The sequence below is a fragment of the Cygnus olor genome, chromosome 6, assembly GCF_009769625.2.
Source record: "Cygnus olor isolate bCygOlo1 chromosome 6, bCygOlo1.pri.v2, whole genome shotgun sequence".
Classification (NCBI taxonomy): domain Eukaryota; kingdom Metazoa; phylum Chordata; class Aves; order Anseriformes; family Anatidae; genus Cygnus; species Cygnus olor.
This window is the reverse complement of record NC_049174.1, coordinates 40,071,369-40,083,994: the sequence shown is the minus strand read 5'-3', so window position 1 is coordinate 40,083,994 and position 12,626 is coordinate 40,071,369. Positions and strand designations below refer to the sequence as shown.

At 38.9% G+C, this 12,626-nt stretch overlaps 1 protein-coding gene across 6 annotated transcripts in view; it reads left to right on the top strand.

The window, feature by feature from the left end:
- The window catches only part of CCDC148 (coiled-coil domain containing 148), a 68,689-nt gene that overhangs the window by 43,619 nt on the left and 12,444 nt on the right, over nt 1-12,626 (top strand). For all 6 annotated transcript variants that reach the window (XM_040562583.1, XM_040562580.1, XM_040562579.1 and 3 more), the window contains one exon: nt 6,254-6,394. In XM_040562583.1, the coding sequence (XP_040418517.1) occupies nt 6,254-6,394 (141 nt within the window). The remainder of the gene's footprint in view (nt 1-6,253; nt 6,395-12,626) is intronic.

Below are 12,626 nucleotides of genomic sequence, written 5' to 3'. Positions count from 1 at the left end.
CAGGATGTCGGAGAATGTAAGCTTAAAGCATTTTTTGTTAGATGACTTGACTCTGTTAGTTCATTTTAGTTCAGGATATCTCAAATAGTGATGTTATTACAGAAGTTTAAATTTCCTTTCAATTCCTCAGCAGTTTATTTTAGCTCCAGTCTAAGTAGCATTCTAGCAGATTTCATTTGTTTTGTTGTTAGCTTTTAAAGCTTTGTGAATATATTTTTGTATCTGTTTTGAAAGTGATGTGGAAATTAGTGTATGTTCTTTCACATTCATTTTCAAAACATTTCTGCTTAAGTTTATTAGTGTAGTAACAAAAACACTTTAGCATTTTATTTTAGATTCTTATGCTGCTAAAACGCATGAGCAGACTGCTGTCAAAATTGCTAAACAAAAATTTCCATTTAGACAAAGACCTTGCTTGGAGCACAGGTTTCACAGTGTGTGGGAGGTTTCATTCAGATATTGCAGCTAAGCTCCAGAAAATGGGGTCTTATGAAAATTGACAGCTTCCCTCTAGAAGTCTCTTAGATGGTTGTCTCGTGTAACTCATTCTATTTCTATCACTGTTCCGTACTTCTGTTTAGATGGATGGTTTGAAATTTTAATTAACTCTTTTCATCTTTAAAAGACGTTTAGATGTAGAGCTTAGTGATATGGTTTAGTGGAGGGCTTGTTAGTGTTAGGTCAGAGGTTGGACTCGGTGATCTTGGAGGTCTCTTCCAGCCTAGATGATTCTGTGATTCTGTGAAGTTCTTCTGGACCATTCTCTTGAAAGCACTTCCCTTAGTACTTTCTTGCTTCAGAATATTGTACTGCTATGGATTTCTTTGCCTACCTAATGGTTTTCATATTCGTGTGTAGCTTAGAAATTCTGTAATCAGTTTGTCATTCCCTCTGCATGATTTAGACCCAAAACCCACTGGCTTCCTCTGTGGGATCCATCTGGTAAACTAAAAATGTTATATAAGAGAGGTTTAGGTCATTTATCCATTTTTCATTTTTGCCATGCTGAGCAATTTGTTTAGACCTCATCTAGGGCTGAATTTGTTATTAGTCAGAACTGTAGAAAACCCTGCAATAAATGTCTGAATAAGTCCTACTCCTAGTACGTGGCTGTTCCTTCCCTTCCGCGGTTCTCTTCAGTGCTTAGACATCACTCTCCCAAGAAAGTGTGTTGGATTGCTTACCTGCTTCCTTTCCTGCTTTTTTGGTAGTGCCCCTACTCTGAACTACACCACAATAATCTTTGTTTTGCATATTCCTCAACAAAATACACTTCTGTTATGCTAAACATAGCTAAACACATGATCCTTTCTCATGCCACTTAGTTCAGAGGGACTAGCATAAATCTTGGAGCATCCACTTGTCTATTTCATGTTTTAACTTTTGAACAAACTTAGGAAATAATGGCCTCGTGACAGGAGAGAAAGACTTGAGTCTTTCAGAACTGTGTATGGAACTGGTGCTGGAAAGCAATGTAAAGACTGAACTACAGAGAAATTGTGTTCCTCTTACACCAGGACAATTCTCTAATATTAAAGAAAAGGCAGCGGGCAACAGAGAAGACATTCCCAAGTGAATGTTTTTAACACTGAAAGAGTGGTTTCAAGCGGAACAGCTACGGTGTCAAGGGATGAGAAGACGGTGGTTCAAACAAGTCTAAAAATGAGGATGCTCATTTAATTTTTGTGGTGGCTGGATACGGGTCCTTGAATCAAAAAGTGTTTTGTTCTTTCTTTCCTACTGGAGCAACTGCAATGGGGTGATTGGAGTATTTCTCATATGAGGAGAGGCTGAGAGAGCTGGGACTGTTCAGCCTGAAGAAGAGGATATTCAGAGGGGATCTTATCCATGTACCTCGTCCACCTGAAGGGAGGGTGCGAAAAGTGTGGAGCCAGGCTCTTCTCAGTGGTGCCTGTTTCCAGGACAAGAGGCAAAAGGCACAAACCAGAACACCTGAAACCACATCCATCTGAGCAGAAGAAAACACTTTTGTGCTGAGAGAGAGTGGTTGAACACTGGTGCAGGTTTCCAGAGAGACTGGGTAGTCCAGTCTCAGTCCTTGGAGATGCTCAAACTCTGATTCAGCATGGTTGTGGGCAGCCTGCTATAGCTGACCCTGCTTGAGCAGGGAGGTGGGCTAGATGGTTTTGAGAGGTTCCTTCCTATATCAGCTAATCTGGTTTTTATTTTTTTCTGTAACCTGGAATAATTTTAACTTTAGGCATGGTTTCATATTTCTTTATGCAGAATAAAGAATTAGGATGTGGGAGATCCACGTTCAGCTGAGGGCTCACAGTATTTGTGATATGACAGTCTTTATTAATAAAGTAATTTTAAATAATTTAGAAACTATTTGGAACATACTACTTGAATTCATTAACGTATTCTGGATGACCAGAAGTGCGATATTACTGGGGGGTGGAGTAGGGTGTTGATGCTATATACAACTAAGGAAAAATTTTTGCCCAGTACTTTTTTTCAATAACCTGTTTTGAGGAAATTTAGGTAGATGATTCATACGCAGTATTTATTCAAGTAGGATCAGTCGTATTTAGTTCTGGTTTATGGAAAAAAAATATTTAATGCAGATGCTTAGAGCTATTTATATTACAGTACTTAAGTCTAAGGGCCAATTTATACAGTATTTCTCATTAATGGAGACTTATTGTGGGGGGGAAGCGCTCTGTGCATCCCACAAGTGTCCAGTGTGCTCCCCAGATCTTACAGAAACTTAACATACTTATGTCTCTGACAGGCTGAAGGACTATTTTGTAAGATTTGCCTTTTTTCTTTAATTTTACCACCACCAAAGAAGCTCTACTAAATATGTCTTTCATTAAATTTTTTTTTTACTTATATACCCAAGATATAAGATTCTGCTAAGATAGCATTTTCAAAATTCTGAGGAGAAAGATCACTTAGGAAGAATAACATCTGTGCTAAGGAATACAGCAGTAGTATTTTAATTTTTTCTTTCCTTAGTGTATGATTTTGAATTCCAGTTCAAAAGAATTTTGTAAGAATGGCTAAAAAAATATATATTTCTATGCTGACTGCCTATGTTACTACACACTCTCAAAATATGCAGTTTTCCCCATTTATGTTTCCTGATTGATCAATTTTGCATATTTTCAGGCATCCCTACCCAGCTGCAGTTTCCATGTGCACACATTTCTGTTCCCTCCTTGCAAACCACCCCACTACATTTTTCATGAAGTACTATTAATGCTTGTTGACACAGCTTATCGCTGTTTCTATCCTACTGCCCCATAAAATAATAAGTAGTGTTGCTCAAATAAAGTAGAGGGGAGGGAAATAGAGAGATTTGGGTTTTCAGGGTCTTGCGCCTTTTTTTCTACTGAGTTGTCTACGTTTTCCTAGCCACAGGGAGAGAAGTGAGATTTCAGAAGGTGAAACACAGTTATTAACAGGCTAGCACTGAGAGTTACTTTTCTTCCATTTTTGTAACTAGTTTAGAAGTTTAAGACACTCACCTGAATTATAATCCCTAACTTTGGGAATGGAATTGAAGCTGGAAAATGTTCTATGTACTCAGGGAGAACAACAATGCAAAGGAAAGTTGCTTGGAACACCCCCAAATTCAGTAGTTTTTATTAAAACACGAAAACATGCTAGTTACTATTTATATTTGGGTATGGTAGCAAACTACATTGTACTGCTAAAGATTAAGGAGGACAAAAGTGACTGTTAATCTATGCATGTGCATTAATTACAGGCAGAATATCCCTTTAACAAGTTATCTTTGAATCTTTAAATCGAGAGAGAGTTTAATTTTACAGCCACCGAGGCCTTTCATGTTATTACCTTGCCTGCCCTATATGAAAAGCCATATCAATGTTAAGGCTGTTGGGACGCTACGGAGAATAAGAAGTGTTACTTAGGCAAAGTGAGGCAGACATGGCATCGCTCAGAGATGCCACTGGCTGACAAACTCACTGGAATTTGAAAAATCTTTCACAAGCATGGAAGAACTAATAGTCTGCACGTACAGCTAGTGAAATGCAGTAAAGATGCTTATATTTCATTTGTATGAAATATTTCAGAATGAAAGTGCTTACAATAGTATAGAAAACCAGGCGAAAAAATGTCTGAAAGGGCTCATTTGTTTGAGGAATACGGAGGTCTGTTAACACTTGAGAAATCCATTGCAAAAAGAGCTGGCCAGCCAGCAAAAAGGAGACGCTGTTAATCCTATTGAAACCAGCGCATAGCAGATAAGCATGTAACTGCTCGTGACAAGGCTGAGGTAAGTCGGGGATCCCTGCTGACTGGGAACAAATGCTTGAGAACTCAGCAAGTAAGTCACTACCTATTAACAGCTACTGAGGACGTGTCTTTTTTAGCCAATATATATTGTCAGGGTATATCAACAATGGATTTTGGCATGTTGAGCTAAGGGGTCCGCTCCATCCCCTGACAAACGCTGGTAGCGTGCAGCAGCCTGTTAAGATGGGTGCTGTGCAGCACCCCAGGCTGGTCCGTGGGCTTCATGAGTGGTCTGGGAGCGGCTGGGCAGATGTGCAGCAGTGCATGCCTTCACTCCTGTGGAAGAGCAAGATGTCAGGCATAAGAGACCATTATACCCCCCCATCATGGGGGGGGTACCAGGGATACTAGATTCGCCTTGCACAGTTTGAAAGCTGACAAAAGGTGAAGGCTCTTTCCTTAGAATCCGTTGCTTTCTGCAGCGTTCTGGTTGGAAGCTAAGTGCTGCCACGGAAATGCCAGAGTTGAAGGATGTGAACGGGCTCTGGTCTGTTAGGGTTGGTCTTCATTCATACAAGTTGTCTGTAAACATATCTGTGCATGCTTGGAAAAGCTAACGTGTAATAGTGTGTTCTGCTTTATTGTCTTCATGTTTTTCATTTGGATTGTTGCTTCTGTGACAGGCAGTTCTAGGGAAGCGTGAGGCAGGATGGGCTCTTCCAAACTAAACAGCTCATTGTCTGTCACCAGACTTGCGAGGACATCACCCCCAGAATTTTATTCCCACAACACATGCTACCAACTAGGTGACAAAAAGTGTGCAAATGAGGTTTTACTTTTTAGAGAATGCCAGGTTGTAGACACAAGGGATTTTGAAACAGATGCTTGGATGTACCAAAACAGAGTTGCAACCTAGGGATATACTTTCTAGTCAGACATTAAGACCAGTCATAAGCATACAGAGCAAAGTGTAAAAGGGAAACAGTGATCAGCAAGAGACAGCTCTGTGAACTCTTACTATTGTGCTGGCCAGAGAAAGTGAGCTTTATTTGCTTCTAATAGTGATGATCACATGGAGCTCCCTTTCTGAGGGGTCTGTCAGCCTGTAGCTATTCAACTGAGCAAATGGATGGAAAAGTTGTGGGGCTGGAGATGGAAATGATGGGTAGTCTTTGTGCATTTTGCTCTTTTTTAGTCCTGAAGCTGATTTGTTAGCTTGCTTCTCAGTTCTCTTCCTCTTTAAACAGCTACTTTACACCCACAGTGTTAATACTTGTACTGAATCCACATTTCAATCTTTTTTTTCTGGTTTGCTGTTTTTATGATTGATTTCACTTTTCCCTACTTGATGCATGATAAAGTACCTGAACTGCAGTGAGCAAGTAATGCGCTTACCGTAGCCACCCCAACTCCAAGGATAATTACAGAGGCTCAGGTGATAATTTGTCAGTTCTCAAACTGCAGCAGCTTAATCATGATTGCTTGTCCATAACTTAAGTTAGAGATGGCGATGACCTGATTAGCTGCGTTTTGCTTTGAAAAATAGTAACTCTGTTCCCATTCAGTTTGTACGGGCAGTACCTGTCAGTAACTGATAGTAACATCTACATTGGGAAACAGAAGTACAGGATACCATACCGCCCTTAGTGGCCATAGTGGCATAGATTCTAGATCTCTTCTTTTAAAGAAAATGACAGGTTCATCAAGAAATTAACATATTATTGAAAGTCCAAGTGCTAAAAGGGAATTTAAGATCTGATGTTACTGAGATTCTTTTAGCAATTTTACTTAATCTCTTCGTACGTGGTTTTATTGCATAATACACCAGTCAATTGTGAATTAGATATTAATATATGAAAAGATAGTGCTAACTAAATGGTTCTATATTGCTCATAAAATTGCAAATTTTGTTTTAGAAATTGATCACATGGGTTTCCGTAGCAGTCTCAGTTTTGCAGGATCACAATATTGCACAAATTCTACTGCACAACTGTCTAAACGTAGTCTTGTCAACCTTTTCTTTCAGGTTCTACAATGGAGAGCGCAACAGGAGGAGGTAGCTAAACTAGAAGCTGCTATAGCTGCTAGAAGAAAAGAAAAGGAAGATGAGAAAGAAAGGCTACGGAAAGAACAGGAAATGATTCACAGAGCTCAGGAGAAAGAAAAAGTATGACAAACTTTTAAGCATTTTTGCATTTGCTAATACGTACACCTGCCTTTAAAATCTTTGACTGATCTAACTACCTTGTATTCTTGTAACGTATTTAGTATTAGTGTAGAGATTAGCAAATGGTTTGAGCCTTGCTTCTGTCCATTTCAGCTTAAAGTCTGCCTGTACTTGCACATCTGTTACTTTATGTTCCTAAAAAAAAAAAAAAAAAGCACACACAGGGACAGTGTTTGTGACTATCTTGACGTTGCAAAAAATTAGCACAGAGGCTAACTCTTACAGATCTGTGCTTTTTAGTAGTGTGGCAAGGACTATGAAAGCTTCCAATGCTGCAGTTAAGTATGCTGCAATGCAGCAAATGAGCCTTACAGTATGTTGTCTGCAAGATGCCGCACTGCACTTTGCAGCAGAAGGACCTTAAAAGTGAGCCTGAAGTACAATGATAGTATTAACCACTTCACGATATCAGAAGTCTATATAACGTTATTCTAAGTACTTACATGGTGACTGCTTGGGAAATGGCGTTGATGCAAAAGTCTGAACTTTGTCTTAACAGAAATTCAAAAATCCACTATAGTGAATATAAGGCTTTTAGAAAATCAAATTCACTTATGTATCTCTGTTGACTTTTTTATTTTAAGGATATAGCACAAATTCAGGAGTTTTTAGTATTAAAATTGTACCCTTTTTTCTAATTATTTTTACACTTAAATCTGGCTTGCTTAGAGTCCACCTATGGAATATATGCTAAGACTGCAAAATTATTTCTGGAAAAAATAAGTAGGAGAATATTATGGATTCTTTTTTCTGTAGGTTTTTTTTTTTTTGTTCAAATGCTGATGAGTGAATAGTTTAATGGGACTACTCAATGCTGGCATGGTTGCAAGAAGGGTTGCTAAAAACTGTGTCCTCATAATATACCAGTTAAAAGCAGAGTCAAGAAAAGGCTAAACTGTTCCAAGTAGGGTACTTTCATGATGCATGTTGAAGGCTTTAGTGATGTTAGTTTATGTCACACTGCAGAAAGCCTGGGCAAAGAGAGAGGAAAATGAAATCTTCATATATATTACCATGTTTTCTCTTTAGACTGCCTTCTCGTCTTTATTTACTTGCCATGTTTCTGTGTAACATGTCTTAATGTGAGCAAATGTTTACTGATGGGACTAAAACATGGGCAATTAGACTCCCTAGAAACTGATGGATTCTCATTTCAGTAGATTTATCTATTGCTGTGATAGGTTTGTTGTTGTTTGTCTTCCCTGCAAGGACTATCTATTCTTACGGCAATTTGCTTGAGTTGTTACTAAAACAATTTACTTTACAATGCTTACTAAAAGCAGAAAAGAAACTATAGCAGACCAAAATAAATGACTTGCAGGCTGCTGAAAATGACTGCCTTAGCAGAAAAAAAGAAAGAAAATAAAAATCTACTCTTCTAGGCATTTCCCTATCTATTTTTATAGCACTTCAATATCTTTCCCATGCTTTGTGCAAATAAGCATGTCTTCATGCCCTGTCAAACAGGTCAACAGCGGAAGCTCTTGTTGCTTATTGCATTCCTGGTAGTAGTTTTGCATAACCGTTGAATTCGATTGTATCAACAGTTCTGCAAAGAAGCACCTGAATTAAAGTGATACTTGGAGAAAAGAAGCTGAAGCTGCTGAAGCCTTCTTGTCTCCAGGTAGACTGTCAGCTCATTAATTCTCACTGTTGCAAGTGTCCAGGGCTGAAATTTGAAAAGCTGCTTAACGTCTAATCGATTTTATTTGATTTGTAAGTCCATCGTTCTTGGTCATCACTACACTCCCATTTTATGTTTATCCAATTTCTCCTCTAACTGAAGAAGTTTCTGCTTGTGTTGGTTACCTGATCTTATTCCTTTTCCACAATTCATCTTAAAGACTAAATATACATTCTTGGCAGAGTGCAGTCCTCCTGTCAAACTATCCTAAATCACATAGAAAAATTACAACTAATTGCCCAAAAGTCAGTTTCAAAGGATGTTTCTCTTTTTCTTCAAAATACACAGAATACTCACTTTTCATAGGAATAAAAGATTAAGATTAGAAGGGACCTTAAGAGGTCTCTAGTCCAACCTCCTGCACAAAGTGGGGTCAGCTATGAGTTTTGACCGGGTAACTCATGTCTTTATCCTTATTTTAATTTTGTTTATTTATCCTTAAGCTTATTCTATTTTTCCTTACTATTTAAGAATGTATGTTGTGTTACAAAATTGTATTGCATATATGACCTTTCCACACTGACATATGTTTCCCTGTAATTGTTCTTGATTAAGATGTTGTCACTGTTCTTAGATTCTGGATTTAAAGTTATAAGGTAAGCAAAAACAAGAAGTTATGAGAACTTCCCCATTTGTTGTCTGCATTCATGTTCCATATAAGAGTTTTTAGGGTGAGATGTCTTTGACATCTCCAATACCTAATTTTGACTGGTATTTGATGGATAATGTGTAAGTTGTCTCAGTTGGAGGGTATGATTGTGAGCTTTTGTGGTTTCACCACCAGCACTGGACATGAAGTTACAGAGAGAAAGGCAGCCCATATTTAACGATAGCTTACTTCTTAGGTTGTGAGAAACTTTGCTGCTACTTTTTGTTGCAGCTTGTTCTGCTTATTTGTCTTTACTCAGGCAATGTTTATAGTGGAAGGTAGCTCTAAAACAACAAGGCAGGGAAGAGGATTTGTGAGGCTGTGTTGACCTGACCACCAGCAATGTTAATTTTATGCGTAAATATTTTAGTTGGGTAAATTTTCCACTTTTCTCTTGCCTGTGTACAATGTCTATATGGAACAGTCCTTTGCCTATGCACAGATGGAACAGCAGCTGTTTGAGGTCAGTAGTCATATGTTTCATTTGAGCATATTACATCTTAGATCCTTAAAAAGGGCTGCTAACATAATACTGTGGCTGCTTCTCTAATGAGCGTTCTGTGACAGCAAAAGGAATATGTAAAATATCCATGATCTGTGTAAAAAGTGCTCACGCTCTGCCTACTTCATAATGTAGACAGGGTATGTTGGTGTGTCAAATACTTCCAAACCTGAGAATGAGTAAAATGACAATGAATCGTAGATACAAATGCTATGTTTGCCCAATTAGATTGCAGATCAGATTATTTTTTTCCTATGTGTTGAAGTATGGAATTCAGAAATATCCATTGGTCTCTATTTAGAGATTATGAGAAATCCTTCAGACAATGTGGAATACAAAACAGGAATAATTGCAATAGAGAGTGTTTTATTTAATAAATATAAGTATTCCAAATAGTATTTAATAGCCCTGTTCCAATTTCCAACTGAAATCTCCAGGAGAGGTTTAAATTCAGTATAGATCAGTAGATGATACATAAGTTATTTTTATTGCCATTTTATGCAATTCTTTTCCTATGTGAGATGATCCCTTGAGGAAATTTCATTTTAAGTAGGTATCTGTATTATAGATGCAGAGGATATGGAGGTGAGATAAGGTCTCAGGCCTTTGCAACCTTTCTAAAGGAATTTTATGTATCTAATTTTAAAATCAACAGATTATTAAGGTATAATTTTAATTAAGCCTATAATTAACATTTTCATGTTTATTAAAATTTCTGATTTTCTTAAATATCTGCATGTTTTACAAAATTTCTATTCTCTATCTTTCCAGCTACACTTCAAATTTTAGAAACATGATGTTGTTTTTGTCAGTGAATTACAGATGATAGTATTTTGAAATAATTCCAGTTTTCTTATAAAAATCATACTTCTTTAATCATAAAAAATTCTTTCCAAAAATGGTCTTAATGGTCTAAGGAGCCAAGGGATTTCTCAGTCAGCACTGAGGTAGTATGACGCACCATGCCATTTGCACCAAGCCACGATAGCTAGCTGTGGGTTTTGCAGTAAGCAGCTGAGGTCTCACACTGGTGCCTGCAGCCTGTTCTGCGTGCTGAGAAGTGGAGAGAGGGGTGGCATGGGCACCAGCCTCAAGACCACACAATCCCTCTGTTCTGTCTCCAGAAGTGCACATAACAATAGAGGAAACACATGTGATAATTTCCCTCCTGCCCAGTTATTTGCCCTGTCTGTGGCTATGCCTCCTGATGGTGATGTGCTTTGTTGATTTAGGAGCCCTTCTGCAGGGGCTCGCTCTCCAGGTATTTGCCTGGTCTCTCCTGAAACACCTGTGAGCTTTCTGCATCCATCAGCAAGGAGCTCTGCCAGTCTTCCATGCACTGCCTGTAGAACTGTCTGTTATTTCCTCCGAATCTGGCTCTTGCTCGTTTCATTTGAAGCCTCTGACTTTTCATGCTGGAAGAGACAGAATTGATCCCCATCCAGCATCTTCATCATACTTGTGAATTTGTAGGCTTCTTATCATATTCCCTGTAAGCTGTCTCTTTTCCATCTGAAAAGCCACATCCCGTTCCACCAGTGCCTGTATGAAAATAAGTCCAAGCACAATGAACCTTTAATCATTACTGTTTCTCTTCTCTTTCCATATGAAAATGTTCCTTTCTGAGACAATGGAGTCACAACAACATAAATATATTTTTTTTTCTGTTCCTTTTTTTTTTTTTTTTAATAATTCTGGGCATTAGGCAGGCCTGGTTTGCTTTTCAGTGGCTGCTGATGTGTGGCAGGAGGGGGTGGAAGTGCCCCCGCCAGGGCGCCCGAGCACTGGGGCAGCCAGGGTTCTTTGTGCTCTCCCCCATGCAGGGGCCTTGCTTGGCCTTCACAGAGGTCGCTACGTGCAGTCATCAGCTTTAGTAAATGCAACTACTTGTAACTGAGAGCGTTGCTTGATACCAACCACGGGCACTCGTCTGCATGTAGCATGCTCAGGAAGTTTTGCTGTGCTGCCAGGGTTTCTGGGAAGACAAGGCTTGCGTTCGGCTTGGTGAGCAGCGTAGAAGGGTGCTCATACAGGAGGGGAGTTTGGAGGTCTGTGCTTCTGCCAGGGTCTGAGGTGAGAGAGGCTCACCTCTGTGACAGGGACAGACAACCTCTTCTTGTAAATGTAGCTGAAAAATAAAGGGGATAGAGTATGTCTTTACTACAGTTGCTGCTAATGTTGTATCATGTTATAGATACTGTAGTTCACATCTAACTTAATGCTTACTTTGAGCAGTATCCTGTTAGCAGTCCAGCTATGGCAGTTGAGAGACTTGGTGAAGATTAATAGTAATAATTATGGTAGAAGCAAAGTAAGTACGCTTGTATTCCAGGGATGTTACCCAGAGAGGAGTGGTGTGATCGATGCCGATCGTGCTGTGTGGGTTAGATGACCTCCCAAGATCCCTACAAACCCTGAATTGCACAGCTCCAGCATTGTTGCCAATACCTGAGTAGGTTCATCTAACACGAGCTTAGAAACACAGTGTTGGAGTCATGCTACTGAATTTCAGTGGAATTCAAATGTTCTTGAAAATTGAAAAAAAAAAAAAAAAAAAAAGTGATTCTTGTTCCTGTGTCTAAAAACTGTTTTAGGAGCTTTCCAAGCTAGGTCAGTGGCTTGTGATGTTAGCTCAAGTCATCATTCAAAACTTTGGGAAGTGTGCTACTGCAGCCGTTTGTGTTTTTAAGGTAGCATTTGTAACATATGTCACAGCAAGTCAGTAATCGTAAGTTTGCTGCAGATTCCACCAGCTGTCTTTGAAGAATTGCACTGGTTTTAGGAATCCTGTGGAATTTATTCAAGTGAAGAATTCATATTTTCACTTGAGTGATATTTACTTCAAATCTCGATTCCTCTTTTTACATCCAAAAACCCTTCTCTTTACAGATAAGCTTCCCTACTCTGATTTTTTTTTTTTTTTTCCTCTTGCTGAGGCCTTTCCTTCTCACCCAGCTTTGGAAAAGCTGCATACTTACATTCATAGGCTTCCTTCTGTTCGTCAGGAAGCTCTCCACCTCAGCCAAAACGACCAGGACTAGCATGGGTACAGCTGTTTGAGCTAACCTGGGGCATTTTATTTTAACCCAGGCAACATTCACTTCTTCAAGCAATGTAGCTAAAGGTTTTGATGGCATAGTAGGAGGGAAAGGAACAAATGAAAGTGGTAGCCCCTTCAATTTGCAGAACTGAAAGCAGTGGTCAAACAAAAGTGTCTGTGGTCCTATTTTACTATATTTGTTGTGGGGAATCTGTACCCTCTTTTTACTCTATCTTTTGTTAGCACAGCCTGTTTTGAAGTACAAATTTCATTCAAAAAAAAAAATCAAATTGGGTT